Source organism: Branchiostoma lanceolatum, chromosome 18, assembly GCF_035083965.1.
Source record: "Branchiostoma lanceolatum isolate klBraLanc5 chromosome 18, klBraLanc5.hap2, whole genome shotgun sequence".
Taxonomy (NCBI): domain Eukaryota; kingdom Metazoa; phylum Chordata; class Leptocardii; order Amphioxiformes; family Branchiostomatidae; genus Branchiostoma; species Branchiostoma lanceolatum.
In genome coordinates, this window is record NC_089739.1 from 8154376 (window position 1) to 8177643 (window position 23268).

The window sequence follows — 23268 nt, forward strand, 5'->3', positions numbered from 1 at the left end:
TTGAAAATCCCTTAGACTTATAGCTATCCCGCCGCCGGATCGCATACTAGTGGGCGATCGCATATCCGCCATTTTCTTATTTCGCCGGGATCTACCCTGGGTTCCAGTAGAGTAGAGTAGACTGTTTATCGGGCCTTTTAGCCGGTTCCCTTTAACCGGTTCCTTCGGCGGCACAGAGCCTCCAGCCCGCAGAACCCTAATTATGCTCGGGTCACATTTCCTAACCGGGGCCCGGCCGGGCTGTTTGCGGAAACGAAAAATCAAAGTGTCAAAAAATTTGCAAAAGCTATGCTTTTAAATAATTTTGGGTACATTTTGTGTTTTTGTTCTCTTGGATATCATACTTTCCGTTCCCAAAGACTGCCCGGCCGGGCCCCGGATTGGAAATGTGACCCTAGCATTAGCGCATTGGGGGACTTCTAAGACCTGGCGGGCTGACTGTCCTTGGGCAGCCGAAGAAAATCGCTAGCGACCCGGTACTAGTCTGGCGCCCAGGGTAGCCTTCTTCTTGTCGCCAGGACCAAAGATAGATTATTCCATGCCGAAATACAGCAACCTGTGATGTTTGCTCATCAAATCATACTGTATGTCGGTACATTTTACAAGCATGTTCGTGTAAATGACTCGGATACCACTCACTTAAACAACAAACATCATGGCGTATGGTAAGAAAGATGACGCGGCGGCCGGCCGGGGTCGCGAAGTATTTTCTGTCCTTTTCTTGTCACCAGGACCATAAATATATTATTTTATGCCGAAATAAAGCAACCTGTGATGTTTGCTCATCAAATCATACTGTATGTCGGTACATTTTACAAGCATGTTCGTGTAAATGACTCGGATACCACTAACAACAAACATCATGGCGTATGGTAAGAAAGATGACGCGGCGGCCGGCCGGGGTCGCAAAGTATTTTCTGTCCTTTTCTTGTCACCAGGACCATAAATATATTATTTTATGCCGAAATAAAGCAACCTGTGATGTTTGCTCATCAAATCATACTGTATGTCGGTACATTTCACCACCCTTTTTGTGTAAATGACACATAAGAAGACACCACTGAAAAACAAACATCATGGTGTATGGTAAGAAAGATGGCGGCGACCGGACGTGGCCGGGATCGCGAAGTATTTTCTGTCATTTTCTTGTCGCCAGGGCTATAAATATATTATTTCAAGACGGCATATAGCAACCTGTGATGTTAACTCATCAAATCATACTGTATTTCGGTAGATTTCAGCCATCTTCATGTGTATTTCGTGTATTTCGGACGTGTATTTCGTGTATTTCGCGTATTTCCCTTATTTCGGTGAATACACGGACCCTTGAGCTGCCCCCCGTCCTTGTATATATGTAAATATATAATTACTAACAACACTAAAAGTTTCACTTGTCCCGTTTTTTGCACATGTCCTTGTCTACCCCCTTTCTACCCTCTGTTTGCACCTGTTACTAACATTTGGCGCAGCTGCTAATAATCCGCCGAAAGGCGGGCTGAGCAGTACCGAAAAAAAAAAAAAAAAAAAAGGCAAAATCTGTAACAGCACTTCGATTGGGGCATACTGCAGTATTGGATCAGATTGCTAGGTGTCGCCTTTGACCAGTGTGTCGCTTCAAGAGGGACCAATGGATAAACTCTACTCCTCTTGAATATCTTCCTATGCTTTCTCTAATCTTTTAACTGAATATTTCAAACCTTTTTAGGAGGAAACAGCAGAGGACTGAACAGTGCTTAGCTTTATACATATATAATAGTTTTAGTTTAGCTCCCAATGCACCCCCTCAATCGAATGGTTCGGGCCGATAAACTTCTCACCTATAAAACATGGCGACAGCGATCCCAAAAATCGAGGTCCTCTCGTCGCGAGTTACTCGTGTTCTGGGGCTGAACCCGGGACCCTTCACTCTCCGTGGCACCAACACGTACATCGTAGGAACTGGGAAAAGGTGAGGCAGCCTGCAACACTTTTTTTCCCTTTCAAGTTGTCAAATAACGAGGCTTTACCGAATGGCGCAGGTACAAAATGCAGGTCATGACTTTACCAAGAAATTCGGTCAGCTGGTGATCATAACTGTAACGTTAACCCTTATCAATAACAAAGGGACATTAAACGTTAACTGTAGCTGCTGTTCTTTTTGTTGGTTGGGGTATTAACTGGTACGTATCCGTTGACAACGAGAATGTAGGGGCCATGCTTGGGTCCAAATTTGACCGAAAGGACGTTGACCTCAGTAAGGACTAATCTTCGAGCAGATGTTGGGTGATCTGACAGACAGTCCCTTGAACTCACTATGTCCACTAGTACTCCACTGTCTGGAGATGTTGGGGTAAGTGACTGTGACATCAGAAAATGATTGTCGTACGATTCGGCTACAAGTAGGGGTAGTACACAAAAATTTCAAACTCTTCATATCTTTTTAAACTTGGTGTCATCTGATAGGTATTTGTGAAAGAAACAGAATGGTTTTTGTTTCAACAAAATCGGACATACCGTTAGCGAGTTACGGCCCATCAAAGGTCTGAGAATTAGTCCTCAAATTCTCCGGAATCCGTAAAAAACGTTGAAATGTAATATCTTAAAACTGTCATAACTCAGTAATAATTCAAGATAGAAGCACCAAATAAGCTGCATTCTCTTTATTTACAATGATATTAACAGGCCCTTAAAGCTTGTAGCTTTGCCTTCATCATTTCTTTAGATTTCTCATATCAAAATATCACCAAAAGTGGGAAAAAATGGACATGGGAACAGGACATCTTAGCGTGCAGAGACTAAGTCGGCTAATTAAATATGCAATATTGCGATATCTCTGTAACCGTACAATATACAAGGAAACAACTTGGCATACATGGGCTCTGTAACATGCTGAATCTAAATATGGCCACGAAATATACATATTTGCTTCAGAAATTATGAATTATGATGAATAATTGATTTCCTGAGGTAATGTGATGCGCGTGCGCTAATTAAATATGCGAACTTTCCATATCTTCCCTATACTTGAAGATAAAAGAAAAAAACTTGGTACATAGAGGTTTAGACACATGCTGATTTCAAATCTAGCCTCAAAAATATAATCTGATCCAGAAATAATGAACTACATGTATTACCCAATGCTATATATTTACATTTGTACACACCGATATCATTCATCGTACAATCTGCAATATTGGTCCGACAATTCAATATCCAGAACTCATTTCTTCCCCTTTTTTCACTGCAGGACTTCGCTTTCTTGTTGCAGGGCAGTCGCGTGGCAAAGTATTTATTGTATTGTACATGTATTACATTTCAATTTTACGGGAATCAGACAACTGGATCATGGAACAGGTGGACATTGCTTCTCCGGTCTGGAACTATCTCTACAGTTGAATCAACTACAAAAGCTAAATCTACTTTTTGTATGGTTTTTCTATCCAGCCTAGACACACATAATGATGATAAATGATCACTACTAGGGGTAGAAGTTACTGAAGTTCTCTTTCTTCATGTACCAAAACTACAAAGTTATTAACGGCAAATAGAATATCTAGTCTTGTCTTCTTTTTCACTGGCAGTTCTGTTGGTTCTTCATCACTTTCCTCCTCTTCACTCTCTTCATTCCTGTGTCGAAAGAGAAAACGTCTGTTGAAATTCAAACTTTATAATACATGCACATGGCAGACACAAATTTCAAACAATGTATGATGAGAGAAATATGAAACTTGGGTACTTTATTTCCTCCATTAGCTATCATACATATATACTAAGTACTGTAGTATACTGGTAATTACATACAATAATAAAGGCTATCCTTCATTATAAATGTAACAGCTTAATAAAGTTGACAGACCAGCATAGTTCTGTTAGTGAGGTTTATACTTCTACTCAATAAAATAAATCACAACGGAAACTACGACTCGTGTAGAGGGCACCTGGGCATCCCCGCCGCCCCCCTCCCCCTAGCAGTGACAGCAGAAGAAGGTGAGGATAGCAAGTACAGTTTTGTGCATTTTAAGTTTAGATTACGGCACTAGCAAAAAAAACAGGAAACAAATGCGTCCATAGGGCGTTGAAAATGATTCATAGTAATCATACATGCAGCCACTGGCACGAAAATCCAAGTAAAAACGGCAAATTCAAATCATTTGAGCTACCATGCGGCATACAAAAACAACAGTGAGTCAACGGTGTTTACCGATAATCATGCGGTCAAATTTGACATAAAAATACCCAAAACCCCACATAAAACTACGTAAAGACTTGGAAATAGAAATTACCTGGCATTTGGGCGGTAGAAGTACCCGCAGTTTGGACCGATGGCGACGCAAACGGCTCTGAACACTTTCCCTTGGTGGGCGCGTCGCCGCCGTCCGCCATCTTGCTTCCTTCCCAAAAAAAAAGGCTCGTAATGGTGAAAGTAGGAGCCGATTCGGAGCCCACCATGGCTCGAATATATGCGAATTTGGTACCAAAATAACGACAATCTCTTGAATTTTCCCACGATATAAGTGGCTAAAAATTTTTTAAAGGGTACCATCGTCCGCAATTTCGATTTGAAAGATTAAAATGTGAATATTTTCACCCATGGAAGTCGCACAAGCTGGCCACTTACATGAAGTTGAAGCTCGTAATGTTGGCTACAAATTGGCGACTATCTTTCTTGTTTACGAGTGACGTAACGCTCCGTATTTGGACCGGAGCGGTGCCGGCCCTCCCCAAGTGCGTGACCGGGAAGTGGGTCCGCCTGCTCCCGAGGGCGAAACGCGCGTAACCCGATGGGCGATTTCTCGCTTATGGTTGACGGTATTTTAGTAAATCTTTCACAGATATTGAGTTAAGAACCTTCTTCAACTACTGATATAAAAATGTAAGCGATTTTTGACCGTTATGTATCAGATCGTACGCCTTGAATTTAGCTCATTTTTCGGTTTTGACGGGCCCGGAGAATAAATTTCGGTCTGTGCGCCACCCCTACTACAAGAACGTCAGGATTTTTTTATACTTTTGCTCGTAGTCGTATTTTGATCGACACGGGGGATGCTGGGATTCCGGGCTATCTTCCGAATCTACGAGAAGCGCTCCAGTCAAGCGGCACGTCGCTACAGGAGATCCTGATCACTCACTGGCACCACGACCATGTAGGGGGCATCTCGGCCATATGGCAAGCCTTCCAACTAGGTAACTAGTAATACAACCTTATTGCTTGGTCATATGTAAAAGAACCCAACACACTTATCAAAAAGAGTAGGAGTGACCCGGTGTATTTGGATAAAAATGCGAGCCAAAGCAAAGTTGCATTGCACTGCTATCTAACAAAAAATCATGCTTCGTACTCAGTCTCTCAGGGCTACTGGAATGAAGAAAAAGCAGGGATAGGGACCAATAGGGACAGGGAAAACAAGACTCTGTGTCACACAGACTAACACAAATCTAGTTATCACTTAATCTGTTTATTGATCCTCAGATGAATCATGTTTCTCCTGCATATTTGTGATAATGCAGTCATGAATTATTCATGAATTTGAATTTGTTTTAATGGTTTCTATTATAGATTTTAAATATTTAAGTGGGTAAAGGATAATTGACAGTAGATTAACTGAAACACCTACCAAACATCTGTCACAACAAGGACATTATATAGGTCCATGGTCACAACAAGACAATTAGAGACTTCAGAGTTGTTTCCATAAAGATTGAATTTGAATTGAATATTTCCAGCCTCCCCCTTTAGGATCAGTAAGCTGCCCAGAAACCCCAGTGGCCTCGGGTCGAAGGACGCAGAGGGGTACAGGCCCCCCCAGGGGGAGGAGACCATGGGAGTCCCGGGAGTGGGGTATACTTACCTCAGGGAGGGGGACGTCATCAAGACCGAAGGAGCGACACTCAAGTGAGTATCTTTTGTTTTTTTCTGAACTCGTGTCTTAACTCGTGTCTTAATTTGTTGTGTCTTAATTTGTTGATAGGTTGTACTTGTAGGCTATGTGATACTTAAATCTTGACATATTCATGATGGTTTTATTTTTCGTGGTTTTTGTGGTTCCATCTTTAACTCTTGACACCACAAATATGTTGTGTGTGAGTGTTTGTGAACAGCAAAGGCTGTGTATTGATTTGACGATATTGCATTGTGAGTAGGCGTCGGAAAAACACAGGGCAACTTGATTATTTACCTCCCAGTGGCTTTTCATTGTGCTGAAGCAGAAATTCCAGTTTTCACATCTTGTGTTTTGGATAATTTTCATACTTTCCTTTTTGTAGAGCCATCTACACCCCAGGTCACACAGATGACCACATGGCGTTATTGTTGGAGGAGGAAAATGCTGTGTTCTCTGGGGACTGTATACTGGGGGAGGGGACTACGGTAAATCATTCTCTCATTCATTGTTTTCTTCATTTTTTCAGTCATTTATTTGTTCATTTATTCATTCATACACTGGGTACTGCTGTAAGTCATTCTTTCTTTCATTCATTCACTCATTGGGGAGGGAAAACTCAGTTATTCATTCATTTTGAATTCATTCATTCATTCATTCATCCATTTATTAAACACCCAATCACTAGGGACGAGACAGATGTTGTTCTCTCAGTCATTTGTTCAGTCATCCATCCATTTACCATTCATTATTTCAGTTATATTTGTAGTTAGAATAAGTAGATTGCATACTACTAACAACTCTGCTGTTGCAGGTATTTGAGGATCTCTACGACTACATGAAGTCCCTTCAGAAGCTAGCGGGCTTCAAACCCGGGATCATCTATCCAGGCCACGGGCCGATCGTAAGGAATGCCACAGAGAAGATCCAGGAGTACATAAACCACAGAAACATGAGAGAGTCACAGATCCTGGCGGCAATGCAGAAGGCCAGGGAGACACCGCTCACAGCTATGGAGATTGTTAAAATGGTTTATGTGGTAAATATATTTTTCCCCATAAGGAGATATTAGACTCTGACACAGAACATTGGGGTGGCTGGCGGTATTCTATAATGACTTTTGTGGCTGATTTTCACTGTTTCCTGATCACTTGTGAGTTCTTACCCGGTATATGGCCAAGCAGTATGCCAACCCTTCTAAGATAAAACCGTCGGTCACACATACAGAACTTGGGCCAGAAGGTCTGCACAGGAGGCTAGAGAAACACATGATGTATTCTCTCTTTATTTGGTTTCCTAATCTGCTAGGTACTAAATATTCATTCAATAGGGCAAGTAGTGCATTTGTGTCAGGTGTAAATGATGTAGATTATGATCTAAATGTTGCTTGATCCATAATTGAGGCAAACTTTTTAAAACTAGTGAAAATCACATTTTGGGTGTCAGATTTAATTTTTTATAGGTCTGGGATATAGATTTCTAATAATCAAGGAACAGCTCAATAGATTTTGCATTCGGCCTCTCTAAATTGAAACTAAAGATCAAGAGAGAATTTGTTTGTTGACCAGGACACCCCAGAACACCTGCACAAGGCGGCTGCTGGGAACGTCACACACCACCTACACAAACTGGTCAAGGATGGGACAATAGGTAAGTAAGCCTTGGGTTATAATGAGCCAGTTCAAGGTTTAAACTGTGCGTGCACTCCCTGAATAGTGTACTTCTGTACGTTTGGGACCGCATTGTCCTGCCGTTCCCTGTGACTGCATATATGTAAATACTTTGCATTTGGGAATGCATCTATAAGCAGCGACACCTGTGCTGCTGTGCAATATGAACCAGTCAGAATTGCCCAGAGGATGGTGACAGGCGGTCACCGAAACGTCTGTTGAATAAATCACTTGGTTGTGTACAAAGAGTCTTTCTATTGTGCATGCACCATGTGCTTTTTTTTCACACACTGATTGGCAGATTGTTTTCTTTAGTCTATGTGTGCTGAGAAGTTTTTTCTGCATGCAGGTAATGGTAATTCATAAATGGTATTAAAGAATGTATAATGCGGTACATTTGTATACATGTATGATATTTCTTTTCCAGACAAATTTGGAGATCCTTCTGCACCAAAGTGGGCACTGAGCAAGCTGTAGAAAGAAAAAAAAGAAAGTACATTATTTCATAGATTATTCCTATGTTGTATTATTTGTTATTAATTCCCTTGATATCATATTCGAGAACCATCTGTTGATGATCTCTCATAATTTTGTCTGTTTTTGTATGTTGAAGAATGCTCTGCTGAGTTGTGTTTACAAAATACTAATGATGGAATGCAGGAGCCGAACACCTGTTTAGGGTGCGGCCTGATCACGCGATGTTCGGGGTTAACCTGATCCTGACCTCGTTGTTAAATGTTATGTTTCCTGGTTCTGTGAACCATTTAGTTTTGTTATATCTCATTTCTGTTAACCTTTGTTGTTATTTGCAACTGTTCCTTGAGAAAACATGTATGAAATTCTGTTTGTACTCCACAATTTGCATACGAAACAGGTGGCCCAATCAGCTAGATTCAAAACAAAATTCACATGATGTCTAGAAATGAACTTTCCTTTGCCAGTCTAAATTGCAATGGTTTAGCAAACAATTCAAAGAGAAGGGAAACATTTACATTCTTAAAAGATAAACCACATTCAATTATTTGTCTACAAGAAACCCATTCTACTGCCGAAAAGGAGCACCAATGGTTAGAGGAATGGGGAAGCCAAATTGTTTTTAGCCATGGGAAAAGTAATAGTTGCGGAGTATTAATTATGTTTAAAAATAATCTGTCATATACAATACATGAAAGCAAAGCAGACAAGGATGGTAGATACATATTACTTGATCTACAATGTGGAAATTTTCGTTGCTGTCTTGTGAACATTTATGCGCCAAATGAGGACGATGAGTCCTTTTTTGAGGAAATACAAAAACATATTCTAGAAATGGTAAACTGTAACGATAATGTGATATTAACTGGAGATTTTAATAATGTATTGGATGTAGAAAAAGATAGAGCAGGACAACACCCCGTAAATTACCATCCTCGTGCGACTCAAGCAATCGAGGAATTATTAGCTACATTCGATTTAGTAGATGTATGGCGCCTGAATTATCCGGATTTGATTAGATATACATGGAGGAGAGGTCGACAAGCTAGCCGATTAGACTATTTCTTAATTTCTTTCTCGTTACTACCGAAGGTCGCTACAACGGCCATAACAGAACCTTTTAAGTCTGATCATAGATTAATTCACTTAAATGTAGTAACGGGTGATTTCCCACAGGGACCCGGATACTGGAAGTTTGACCCTTATCTTTTGAATGATAAGGATTTCTTAAAAGAAACAAAGACATTTATTGAAGAATTTTTTTCATTTAACAAAGGATCCTGCGAACCAAGAATTGTATGGGATACATTCAAATGTGCCTTCAGGGGTCATTGCATAAAATATTCATCTTACAAGAAGAAGAAAATGCTCCAGAAGGAAAAAGAATTACAGCTAAAACTTCAAAACTTACAAATTGAAATTGATAGCTTGAGTTCTCCTCCTAGTTGCATGATAGAGGAATTGAAACAAAAGGAGATGGCACTAGAAACCCTATACAAAGAAAAAAGTGAAAAGATTGTGTTACATTCTCGGGCTAGATGGATGAAATTAGGTGAAAAACCCACCAAATATTTCTTTAATGTATTAAAGCGTAACAAAACAAAAAAGAATGTTTCAAAGATTGTGCTACAGGATGGAGATTTTTTAACCGATCCATCTGACATCTTGCGGGAAGAGGTTAAATTTTATTCTTCTCTCTACTCCTTTGAGGATGATCCAAAGAGTCTAAAGGAAGAAGAAGCGTATGACACTTATTTTGTCGAGGGAAACATACCGACTCTAACCAGTAAACAGTCTCAAATTTGTGAAGGCGTCATAAATAGTAAAGATCTCTGGGAAGCAATATCATCTTTTGAAAATGGGAAATCTCCAGGGGTCGATGGAATTACTGTGGATGTTTACAAGTCATTTTTTGCTTTGTTAAGGCAGCCAATGTTAGATTGTTTTAATACTGTGTATGACCTAGGACAATTATCAGAAACTCAAAAAGAAGGTCTGATTTCATTGCTTTTAAAACAAGATCCCACTGGAAAAGACAAAAACCCTGTGCACTTAGGCAATTGGAGACCTCTTACTTTACTTCCCTGTGATACACGTATTTTATCAAAATGTATTGCCCTCCGGATGAAAAAGGTAATATCGGAGTTGATACATATGGATCAAACCGGCTTTCTATCGGGTAGATCTATAAGTGATAATATAAGGAAAGTACTGGAAATAATTGAAAGTTGTGAAAGGGAAAATGTGGAAGGACTTATGTTTACTACAGACTTTGAAAAGGCGTTTGACAAAATAAGACATGATTTTGTGCTTGAGACATTGAATGCTTTTGGTTTTGGAAAATCTCTATTACGATGGGTAGATATTCTGTACACAAATATTACTAGTAGAATAATTAATCAAGGATATTTGTCAGAACCCTTTAGGCTCCACCGAGGGTTGAGACAAGGCTGTCCATTGTCACCATACTTGTTTATCCTCTCAGTAGAGATATTGGCCTTAAGGGTAAGGAAAAATGAAAGTGTTGAGGGAATAGTATGTAAAGGAGTACCATCCAAATTGTCACAATTTGCTGATGATACAAATTTTTTTCTGAAACCCTTCCTTAGAACACTGGAAGCGTTGTGCTTAGATTTGAAAAATTTTTCCACAATTTCCGGTCTTGTTCCAAATTTTGATAAATGTGTTATTGTGAGACTAGGCCCGTTAAAAGAAACAGACTTTCTACTTCCTTGCACTTTTCCGGTTAAGTGGTCAGATGGCCCAGTAGATCTTTTAGGGATACATGTTCCAAAATACTCGACAACATTGATAACTGATAATTTCAATAAAAAGCTACAAAAAGTAGATAAGATAATTCAACCTTGGAAGGGGAAGACCCTTACCTTGTACGGTAAAGTGACACTGATCAATACGCTGGTTGTTTCGCAATTTACCTACCTTTTCATGTCACTGCCATCACCAGATGTTGACTTCTTCCAAAATTATGAGAGAAAAATCTTTGCCTTTCTTTGGTCTGGGAGGCCAGAACGGATAAAAAGGAAAATTGTGTATAACATGTATGAATTCGGGGGGCTGAAACTTGTAAACCTGGAGTCCTTTAATTTGGCACTAAAGGCTGCCTGGGTACCTAGAATTTATTTGAATGATAACTGGTTTTGCAGGAAAATACTGAATCAATATGTAATATTTAAATATCACATTTTCCCTTTCCTACAACTTACAGAAGCACACTTTCACAACATCGTCTCCAAACAAAAATGTCCAGCGATAAACTTATTTATGCAACAAGTCATGTTGGCCTGGTTAAAAGTACAAATGAAACCACCAGACAGCAAAATAAATGTAATGAACCAATTGTTGTGGTTCAATTCAAATATATTGATTGATGGTGTACCACTTATATGGGAACGGTTTATACAAAAGAAAGTCCTCTTTGTTTATGATTTAATGGAGAATGATGGAGAATTGTGTACATACCAGTCATTTATAGGTAAATATGACGAAATTTGTAATGAATACACGTACATACAACTATTATCATGTATTCCACATAAGTGGAAAAAAATGATCCAAGGTACACCCAGGGTGCCGTTAGTAAATCGGCCCGAAATAAGAATTGTGAAGTGGTTAAAAGGACAAAAGATTAATAAGGATATCTATCGCTTTTATCTAGTTCAAAGGAATTTAGTTGAATTTAAGTGTAAGGCTCAACTGTACTGGGAAGACACATTTAATAGACCTATAGACTGGGATGCAGTCTATAGCCTGATTTATAAAACAACCATTGATCCATATGCTAGGTCTTTCCAATTTAAACTTTTACACAACTTTCTTGCCATCAATAAAAAATTGTTTGACTGGAAAATACTAGACAGCAAACTATGCTCATACTGTGAAAATGAAGATGAGACCAGTACTCATCTCTTTGGACAATGTTCTGAATTAGCAAAATTCTGGAATGATACTGAACACTGGATTAGCCAACAAGTTAACTTCCCGGTCAGATTGAGCCTGCAAAATGTTATATTTGGTGTCCTAGGAAAATGCCCACCTATTCTAAATGCACTTATACTACTTGCAAAAATGTATATATTTCGAAGTAGAGACTCCAAAGTAGTTTCTTTAAAAGGATTTGTTGATTTAGTTAGAACCTGTTGTAAGTTAGAATTCATTATAGCACAGAAATGTCAAAAGGTTAAAAAACATCTTGGGAAATGGGGAACATTACACAATTATCTTGTGAATTAGGAAACACGTTTTGCAAACTGTTCTGGAATATTATTTAGGTTTTTGTCTTTACACTGTCTACATTTTATGTATACTTTTGTTTTCCTACTACATGTACTGTATTATACTTGAAATGCAATAAAAAAAAGTAAAAAAAAAAAAAAAAAAAGTACAATGATTCTATTTTTTTCAATTCCTCGAAAATTGACGTTTCTATCTTGATGATTTCTTCTCATGGTAAAAGTATCGTCCATACATTTTTCTTTCCTTGCATAAGAAAATTGCACAAAATGCATTGCTCATCTATTGATATATTCATAGATATTTAAGTACTAAAGGAGCTATTATTTTTCTAAATGCATAAAGTCAAGAAACTGTTGCAAGCAGATAGGAAAGGTAGGACAGATACTAGTAGTTGAAAGATGTTGAAATAATAACATACGAAGAAGAATTTAAATTATTTGTGATGTATTGAAACAAAAATTGTATGTGTAGCACTGCTACAAACGATAAATGATGATAACAAATAAACAAACAATAATAATAATGGTCCTTAAACATAACAACTACTTTGTTGTGTTCCCAAATAGTAACAGAAGTCTCAATATCTAGATGAAATTTTTTCTTAAATACATGTACGTATAAGAAAATGTATTGATATGTAAACAAGAAAATATAAAGATTGATACTACAAAACGTTGCGTCAGCTATACTTGCTGGGTACAAGTGTCCATATATAGACCAGTAGTAACCATTGTTGATACATACCAAAAACTGTGATACACATACATGCAACAGTGACATATCTGTGCAAGTGCTGCAGTGCACATACATGCATATGTGGGTCTTCCATACTTGTGTGCTACTTAATACTTGCAGTAAGGATTCCAAATGTCCAGTTGCAATTCTCTGTGTTGTATAAAATGCATGTACAACATGTATATATGTTGCAGTGAAAAAACCATTGCAGATTGTGAACTAAGAAAAATATGAATTACAGGTCAAAATACAGTAATTAGAAAATGCAGGGCTTGGAAACAATATTTCAGTCACACTATTTTTCTGACAGTTTGCAGTTATTTTGGATAGAGCAATAATTAATATAACTTAGGCTATGTACAATGAATTGTAAGGTATAATACTGTGCTAGTCTTGCCTCTACACTAAGCTTAAGTATAAGCAAGCGATACAAGGCCAAGCCATTTGGTTATTTCTATTATCTCTCTGTCTGTAACCTCATTGTTTCTACTATTTACTTACGCATAGTCCTACATGGCACTCTAATTATCAAGCCATTATCTATTACAGACAGCAGTTATTGCTTACAATTAGACAAGGCACTAAACCACTTTTTTATCCAAGTTAAACTCATCACTATTGGCAGTGGATGTAGTAGAGGGTAACAAAACAAACTCTACAAAATGCTTCTTTGAAAGCAGCCAAATGTACCATCTGGTTTCAACTAGGATTTTATCCTGCTGTGGCACAAGACATAGCTCAGATCCTATCAAGTGTAAAACGCCAATCTTTTATCTGATCACCTATAAGGTAAGGCCTAATAAAAAATGTTGTTTCCGGTCACCCTAGCAAAAAACTGTCAACCCTAGCCTTTTTTTAATCAGGAGACACAACATTAATTTTTCTAGGCCTAAATGACCGATGTATTCATGAAGATGGCAACTATACTCATTTTGGCAACAACATTTCCTTTTTGTCAAATGTGATATGTAAGACATTGTTAACTGTGGCATCCTGAAACATTTTGTATTATATTAATATTTCTAGCTTCCAACATCCCAAAATTACGTACAATGTTGTGACTGATCCCAACACTAACTGTAACATCTCGATAAATTATCTTCTAAAAGTGGAGAAACAGCTTAATTTGCTGATAGCAGACACTAAACATCGAGTGTTTGGGATAAGGAAATATCCCACATTTACAAATGTAGTTGGCCAAATGTTCCTCCTAGAAAAGACTATTGCCGCACATGATGGCACTTTGGATTTGATATTCCAAAAATGTTTGGAGAGTGAAGTACATTTTTACATGGTTTAAGGCATAAAAGCAAGCATTGTTTATCCTGTGCCCTTACTGTAGTGCTTACCTACATAAATGCTATACACATTATTTTCGTGCAAGTATTTGTTTGTGTCACAGAGATATAAAAAATTTAATCCCTCTACCAACACAAATTGTCATAGAAGCAAAATAGGGATAACATGAACGTTTGAATATAAAAATGAAATTTCAGTGCAAATCAACAACTTTTCTCCCGCTATAGTTTTTATAGCTTGATGCAGTATTTTAACCATACTCTTATTGCCAATCTTTTTCACAATGCACCCTCATTATTTCTTATCCCCTAAAAATAATCACAAAGTTTCAACTTTTCTCCTTGCTCCGACAATACAGTTATCTAAATGCACTTCTGAAGTTACAAACCCTTCTTCCTCTATTCATAAAAGCAAAGTTCTGTATCAAATAGCTACAAATCTAGACACTGTTCTTTCAGTCGTGCAGAGTCTAAAAATCTTAAAACCTACACCTTTTCCTATTATTTACAACAAGTCTCATAGTACCAACAAGCTATCTATTACTACTTTTACAAAAAACATAAAGTTTGAACCTATGAAGTTATAAATTGGACTTCAATCCACCAAATTTGCTGGTGCCATATCTATTGAGCCCAGAGGCACCCCAAAAAGCATTGAACACATACATGTTCTTTTCCCTTGGCATCTAACGGTCTAATTTCTAACACTGCACTTTGCATCTGACCTAGGAAACATATTCTTACCAACTATACATTGAGTGGTCTAAGAGACAGCAACAGAAAATTATGCGAGAGAAAGGAAACAATAAGTATGTACACGGTTAAGAAGATTGCTGGCAATTTCTACAGATCCTTAAAGCTGTACAAGCAATTTTCAAAGATCCAGGCTTTTTGGAAAATGTACTAAACATATTTTTGGCTTTCTCACATGTTGGAAATAAAATGTTGGAAATACTTGCTCAAGTCCTTGTAAAGCTGGGACTCATTTTGGCATTGCAAAACTGTCAACCCTCTATGGGGGCTATGTGAATAAAACCTGATCACCAAATAAAGTCTTGCTGCCACAGTGTCTTGAGGAATCGTGCAAAGCCATGATGTCATCAACTTGCGAGCCATATCTGGCTGTGTTCAAGAAAACATTTAACAAAGGAAAGTCTCATTTGTCAGGGGGGGGAAGAAAAATTGTATGGAGGTTTATAAAAGATGAATTTTGGGTTGAGTTAGAAGTGTTGTTGTCGTTTCTTCTTGGCGTCCATAGCATTGAGGATGGGTTGGCGCTTGGCTTGGTAGCGACGCCGCAGTTCTTCGATTTCTCTTTCCATCTCCTGGTCCAATGTCTCGAATCTCCGACGCAGTTCGTCAGAACTCAGGTTTTTCAACTGTGATAAACAACATGGATTATATATCTTAGTGTTATAGTTTGCAAGATAAAACATGAACATAATTACTCACAAATTCAAAGTTGCCATCTTGTTAGAAAGGTTTCTTAAAGTTACAGTATAAAGGAATGTTAACATTTCCTCCAATGAGCACCTAAACATTCTTCAATATTCCCTCTAACACAATAACACAAATACAGACATATTCAAAGTTGCCGACCTGAAAAAAGGATTTTCTGTGATGATAATCAATGTGTCCATTCAAATATAAACATAACAACACTCACAAATTCAAAGTCTCCATCTTGAAATGGCCTCATGAAGCCGTAACCCTCGGACGCAGGCCTGAGAACCGGTCCGGGCTGGATCTCCGCCGTGATGTTTCCGTTCGCGGCGGACTGGCGGTCTCTCTCGTCCTGTTCCTTCTTCTCAAAGTGGTCCAGGAAAGACGGGCGGTACTTCTCCTTCTTCACTTTGCCTGTCTCTATTCCTGGAGTTAAAATTTTCCATAAGGCCATGTTGATTTGATTATATGATGACATCACTTTTTGTCTGTTTCAAAAAACCTTTTATTCCCCCATACTGTTAAACGTAAAACGTAGCTTCAAAATGAGAAAATACATGTTGTAAATTGCAAATTTTGAAAAACCGATACTAACTAATGTATCTCTATATAATCAAATCAACATAGTCTAATAACAAAAGCACTTGCAACAAATATGGAAAAAGATTCACAAATATGATCATGACCAATGATTTCTACAACTTACATTCGTATCGTATTTTGACCATGAAAAGTTGACAAGAATACAGCAGCTATATGATATCATACTTCATCAACTAAATATACACATCCAAAAACTAGACACACATGCAAAAACTTTCAATCATGCAATGTACAATGTTTCTGTCAGGAAATTTCCAACATTTCAAAACAGAATTATCATTATTCAGTTGACATCAATACATCAAAACAGCTACTGACTTCTCATAGTGGAGTCTTCATCTGTGTCTTCATCAGAGTTGATGACCATGGTACCCAGGTCTGACTCCAACATGGTACTGTCACTGTGCTCGATCATGGTCCCTGCAGTACTGCTCTCCACCATGGTACTGAAAAAACACATCAAGTAAGGTACCCAGGTCCAACATGGTACTGTCACTTTGCTCGATCATAGTCCCTGCTGTACTGCTCTCTACCATGGTACTGAAAATAACAGTATTGTACAGATATCCCCTATGGAGGTGAATCATGTTGCTTTTTCATGTAGCTAGTAGAAGTGATTCACTACAGCTCATGTTTTCAGGCTAGCACACCCTACTCTTCTTTTGTTGAGTTTTGTTACTTTCAGAGGTTTGTGATAGCCTGGTATGGAAGCCCCGGTTAACTTAATAGGATGACACCCAGGCTAGTCTGAGGCCCTCATACTCCTGAAGCTCCCCCATACACGGAACTGCTGGTAACCCCCATCCAAAATGAAAAGTTACAATGTGAAATAAAGATGCAAACGCCACAGAAAACGGATTTACCTGTCGTCCACATCAGTCATGCTGTCTCGCGGCGTGTCCGACGCTTTTATCGTTCCCGTGTCCCCGTTGTCTTCTCCCAGGAGCATCGTACTCGTGTCAACATCGTCATCCTCTTCCTCCTCCTGTTGTCATGGCAACAACATCCACAACACGGTCAAATACTTCCAACCACATTTTGGCATGTATAGATTTTTTCTTAGTGCGTGTATCATAACTTTAGCCATTTCAAAATTTGTACGTCTTACTACACGATTCAGACAAGTTGTTCATTACTGTGAAATGGTCTGAATGGTCTTAAGGAAAAGATGGAATAGCTTTAAAGATAATGAGGCAACTTCATTATTGGTGCTCTACTCTTTGTTGCCTAGCAACACATCTGTCACTCATACTCATCATGTGACCACTTACCGGGCTCTCCTCCTCCACTTGCTCCATCCTCCGTTGCCTAGCAACCTGTGCCTCTGAGATCATGTCTTTCAAGATGTAGGCTGGCTTGGCTGCCCGGATAAAAGGATGCTGTGAAATGGAAAACCACACAGATTACTCTCAATCCTTTAAAATCTGACATACACTAAGCTTACAAGAACTGCATTATAAAAAGATTCATTAAATTTCAAATTTGTCAGAAAAACAGGATAGTTCAATATACATGCAGTAATCTGTGCTGCCAACTACTTGAAAAAGCATCAATTGAGGATGACAAAAGGATGAGGATGACAAAAGAATACACATGAATAATAAGTTTTCTGCACCTGTAAGAGCTGTGTTGCTGACGGCCGTTGCTGTGGGTTTTTGACCAGACACTGAGACACGAAGTCAATGAACTCCTGACTCCACTTCTCAGGGTTCCTAAAGGTGGGAGGGGGCTTGGTGGGGATCATGAAGATGGCCTGGAAAAAAGGGGGAAGGGGTTAGACACAATTTAGACACACATGTACACTATACAGACAAACCTACCTAAGAAGACCTCTATCATAATCCACTTATTTGTCATACCTTTATTTGATTGTACTTTGGGAATCATATTCAAGTTAATCAACCACGTTTTCTATATGGCAGGGAAGGACATCTTGGTTGAGGCTGCAACTGTCTTTCAAAAGGGAGTAAAATGGGGGTCCTGTGTTTGAGGAGGTCCCTTGAACATGTTAAAGGGGAAGGGCTAGCAACCCCTCCCTGTAAAAACATACCCTATTGCTGAAACAGCAAGGAAACTTGCTGCCCTATGTGTCACTAGGCACTACAAGGGTCTGAACGAACAAACACAAGAATGGCTGACTCACCCTCATGGGGTGGATGTCTGCGTACGGCGGTTTCCCCTCCGCCATCTCCAGTGCCGTGATGCCGAGTGACCAGATGTCGGCCAGACAGTCATAGCCGATCTCTTGGATGACTTCTGGAGCCATCCAGAACGGCGTGCCAATGACCGTGTTCCTCTTCGCCATGGTGTCCTGAAAATAACAAACAAACAACTTTTGAACAACAATTCCAACTTCAACAAGACATTTACTCTCTTCTTCTTCAGGTTGCGTGCCAACCTTGATCAAGGACTCTGGCATGGTAGGGGGAGGGGTACTGTTGTTTGGAGGGGGTGGTCATTATTTTTGTTTAATTTGGCTTGCAGGCTTCTGGCTCCTCAATGGGCAGGTACACTACTCTGTGTCTGCCACCCTACAACTTCCTCACAAAAGTGACACTTCTTGACCCAGTATTCAAGGTTTAAACTAAACTGACCTGTAAACGTTAATAGTAAAAATACCTGCCTTTATAAGTACCTCAAAATTTCAAATCTCTTCAAACTGGATTCAGTACAGTGGACATTGACAGAACATTTCATTGGTTACACGTCAGGTAAGGGCCATATAAGCTACTTTCTGATTGGCTGGGATACGAACACCAGTACACCATTATAGATTACACAAAATCTCATTGGTAACAGGTCATGTGATGCCAATAAACAGTTTTGTAATTGGCTGAGAGAGAAAAGGCTATTGAAGACTCACAGTGAGTTGTCCAGCAACTCCAAAATCAGCCAGTTTAGCGTCTCCCTCCGTGTTGAGTAGGATGTTCCCTGCCTTGATGTCCCTGTGGATCTTCCTCATGAAGTGGAGGTACTCCAGCCCCTTCAGGACCATGGAGGTGATGGCAGCTATCTCGTCTTCTGTCAGCTGGGAACAAAATGACAATAAACTGATGCTAAAACCACCATGCTGTATATTTCCTCATAACATTATGCAAAGTATACAGTAGACCTATCTCTCTGTCAGTCAGTCTAATACCGTAAGTGTAACAGTAGATGTATTGGACGTAAAATGGGGGGCTCCAGTTGGAAAAAGTGCTTCAAGCATGTTGAAGGGGGAGGGCTAGCAACCCCACCCTGGGGTAGTAGAAGTAGTATCCGGTATTTGATTATACTGCTGCGGGGTACCCTGGCACGGGTGGGCAGCAGTTGGCTAGTCTTCACACCGCTCTTCCACGCGGCTCCATCCAGCAGGTCCGTCAGGAAGGACATTAAGGTTAATGACACACTCCATAAAATAGATATATACCCTGCTACAGAAACAGCAAAGAAACTTGCTGACCTATGTGCTAGGCACTACAAGGGTCTGAACGAGCGAACAAGCAAACGATGTACAGGTATACCCATATTTCTGGTATGTAAATATTATGTACAACTATATGATGTGTGGTTTTACTTACAGTTTTGTTACGTAGCTTCATGATGTCTGACACAGATCCAGCACCACAGTACTCCATCACTATCTGTGAAACAAACATGCAGAAACATTTAAACCGTTTACTGATTCAAATCGGGGATCCATATCATGCTAAAACCACTAAGTTACACTAAATATACATAAGACATTTATGGTAAGATAAAAAAATGCAAACTGATAACTTAACTAGCATATCCTGAACATTACTCACCCAAAGGTCCGAATTCTTGAAGTAGCTTCCAAAGTATCTGACGACATATTCACTGAAAAAAAGGAACAAAAAAACAAAATTACATTTAGGGACTGTCAGAAAAGCCAAGCAGTCAGAATATGTCACAATCTTCCATCCCAGTATCTGCTTGGAGATATATAAATACAGATTTACTTAATATGTCGCCTTTATTGTTTTGTAGTCAGAGACTAATTTCTCCTCTAGCAACAGTCACTTTGTCACTATTTTGCACGGAGCAACAGAGCAACCAGGTATGTGCTTACACGATTCACATGTATTTCCAACTTGCAAAATTGCAAGTGCATATCATTTTTACTTGCAAATCTTGAAAATTTGAGCCCTAGTACCTAAACATGTGTACCTATACCTGTACTTGAATTTGTTTAGGTACACAGCTGGAGCTAGAAGTTATTGGCCCCACCTGTCACACTGTTGCATGATGGATATCTCCTTGATAATCTCCTGAAGGTCGGTGTCCACAGGAACCTGTTTGATGGCCAGGACCTGTCCTGACTCCTTGTGCATGGCCTTGAACACACTGCCATAGGAACTGCAGGGGGAGACCACAGAGTAGTTATTGATACATTACCAACATACCAACTGAGATGGGAGACCACAGTCAACCACAAACACGAGAACTGCCAGGAGATAAATTACTTGCTTGCAATTAGAGAGTTAGACCTGTCAGGGGAGACCACATAATCAAATTACAACAAAGATGCTTCCCTATATCAGGGGAAACCTTTGAATAATAATGAACGCAGGAACTGTCACATGAGACCTCAAAAGTATGGTATCACAGTGATACTTCAGGTTCCGGGTCGGAGTTCAATTGTGACCGGGGGGTTGGGTCATGACCCGGTAATCTGCCGGAAGTGCGTGGTCGCCACCCTGATTTCTGCCCGAGATTGCTTGGTGATGGTTTTAGCTGTGCATGAATATTTAGAATCTTCTGAAAAGCCCGTGAGTTGTAGTATTTTTGGGCGCGGTGCAGTTGGTTCGCTATCGAAGCCTTTTTTGTATTAGTCCGCGGCAACGGTGATGCGGTTTTCTCGCCTGAAGACCCAAATAGCATCGTTTTTAATGCATTTTCACCGAATTTGCGTCATCGGAGATTGTGAAAAAGTTATCACATGACTTTTTTATTTTTTTCATTTTTCAGAGACACCATTTACTAAGCTTTCTCAGCATATATGCCGTGACCCCAGGAAAACTCGTTTTTTCCGAGCAGGTTCGATCAAAAAAGTGTAAAAAAATGATAATTTTCGGGTGCCAAATTTACATTTTACTATGGTTTCTACCCAAAATAAAGGGACAACGGACAATACCGATAAATACATCGGAAAACAGCAGAAAACCGCTTTTCGACCATGTGATTACATTTTCCGTCCTACTTTTCTCGGCGGAATGGTAGCCCGTCGACCTGAGGGTGTCGGCCTACATACGAAATCGCAAAAAAACTCCGGTCCGAGACCTTAAGGGTGTAGTTTAGTGGCTTTAGTATATAGAGACAAAAAAACTCACCCCTCTCCCAATTTCTCAAGCACATCAAAGACTTCTTCAGGCTGCCGAGTCAGCGACTCTTCACTCAGCTTCTTCAGCTCACTGGAATAAACAACAACAAATTAAGAACAACTGAAGGCATTTGTCGTCTTTTTACATTGAGTAAATCAAATCACACGGATTCATTTTTTTCCACAATTTAAGCATATAGGTAGTGAGTCCATCGCACAACAAAAGGATTTTGCTTTTCCTGAATAACCACTGTGTTACAAATATATAGTGAAGTTATGTATAGTCAGAACTTGGTAAACATTGTAAATCTGTGAAGTTGATCCCTTTTCAGTACCTCATTACACTAAGTCCACACTGGATACATAAAAAAATACTGGTAATTTGGACTGCTTTTCAATAACATAAACCATTCACTGTAAAACAAATATCATTACTCACAATATTCACCTGTGATATCCTCTTTATGTCTGTCTGTAATCCTCTGACTAATGTGACATTTTATCACTGACTGCTCATTTCTGTGACTCATTCTGATGTTAAACAAAGGAATAGTCCCTGTGGTACAATTTACATACTGCATTTGATATTCAACTTATACATTTCAGATATTCTCTCTCAAATAATACATTAAAAAAACTGTGAATCAATAAGATTTCTGTTCCCAAATACGTAAGGGATGTTCTGATACCAAGGTTATCTTGCTCTTCTACGTTGACACTACATTTGGCCATAATTGAGAGTGCTATTATGCTGTACATATAAAGGAAAATATTATGGTATTACCATGTATGAATGACTGATTGAGTTACCTTCAGCTTATGCCTACATCTATATTCAAATATTGTTTGCCAAGTGCATGATTTCTGAGCAAATACAATTAAGGTACCAGTTTAGCATATTGATTGCAAATTACTTCTACAGAAATATTCCACGTTATAGGGTCTTTGTGTGGGCCAGTTCCAACTGTTAGGATACCAGTATATGATACAGTTCTTGTAAAACTTATTCAGTCTTTAGAACAATGTTAAAATCTTGCATTTATAAGAGATAATGGTACGTATTATTCTTTGAAAGAATGCGTAGTATAAATTTATGGGGAGGGGGGCAACAGAGATATTCGGTTTTGTCTAGTACCATAACTAAACGTTAGCAAAATATTTGCTGTTCCACACATATATATCCCAGACCATGAATAATCATAGGAGACATAAACATACATGCTATATTCCTGAAGGCTTTGTAATAAGCATAGCGAACTTCCTTCCGCAAAATATCGGAACAGCTGCAGCGTTGACTAACAAGTCGGCTACACTCTCAGAAAAAAGAGTTGGCATAAAAACTCTTAAAAATGGACGATCGGGGTAGAAACTCACCTTTTTCTCGACATCTTTGCCCCGAATTCCTTCGCTGCTAGTCAGAAACACTCATCTTTCGTGTTGTGTGGTTAAAAATACTGAAATAATAGACGAGAAAGCGCGACAAAACAGAGGAAACAGTGTTCGCCCACCCCCTCTAGAATTTCACTTGTAGGTATAGATCAAACCAATAAACTTAGGGGTACCAAGGTAAACTACTGTAATATGTTACACAAATACAAAAATCAGCAAAA

The 23268-nt window shown here is 39.1% G+C and overlaps 2 protein-coding genes and 1 long non-coding RNA gene across 3 annotated transcripts; 1 reads left to right on the top strand and 2 right to left on the bottom strand.

Moving 5' to 3' along the window:
- The first annotated feature begins 1787 nt into the window (after nt 1-1787).
- Nucleotides 1788-8026, top strand: LOC136424810 (endoribonuclease LACTB2-like). Its single transcript, XM_066413473.1, has 7 exons — nt 1788-1948; nt 5000-5163; nt 5704-5872; nt 6244-6346; nt 6673-6897; nt 7427-7508; nt 7956-8026. The coding sequence occupies exons 1-7, from the start codon at nt 1827-1829 to the stop codon at nt 8003-8005; spliced, it is 915 nt and encodes a 304-aa protein (XP_066269570.1). The 5' UTR covers nt 1788-1826; the 3' UTR covers nt 8006-8026.
- Nucleotides 2625-4956, bottom strand: LOC136424811 (uncharacterized). The gene is made up of 2 exons (XR_010753934.1): nt 4263-4956; nt 2625-3606 (listed from the first exon to the last, which is right to left on the bottom strand). It is a non-coding gene; the product is annotated as an uncharacterized lncRNA (long non-coding RNA).
- A 7278-nt stretch (nt 8027-15304) lies between the features above and the next one.
- Nucleotides 15305-23198, bottom strand: LOC136424812 (serine/threonine-protein kinase 3-like). Its single transcript, XM_066413474.1, has 13 exons — nt 23033-23198; nt 21669-21749; nt 20566-20694; nt 20124-20175; nt 19896-19958; nt 19199-19363; nt 18479-18646; nt 17951-18088; nt 17607-17714; nt 17199-17320; nt 16654-16781; nt 15956-16158; nt 15305-15668 (listed from the first exon to the last, which is right to left on the bottom strand). Exons 1-13 carry the CDS (start codon nt 23044-23046, stop codon nt 15510-15512), a joined length of 1530 nt encoding a protein of 509 aa, XP_066269571.1. The 5' UTR covers nt 23047-23198; the 3' UTR covers nt 15305-15509.
- Nucleotides 23199-23268: the final 70 nt, after the last annotated feature.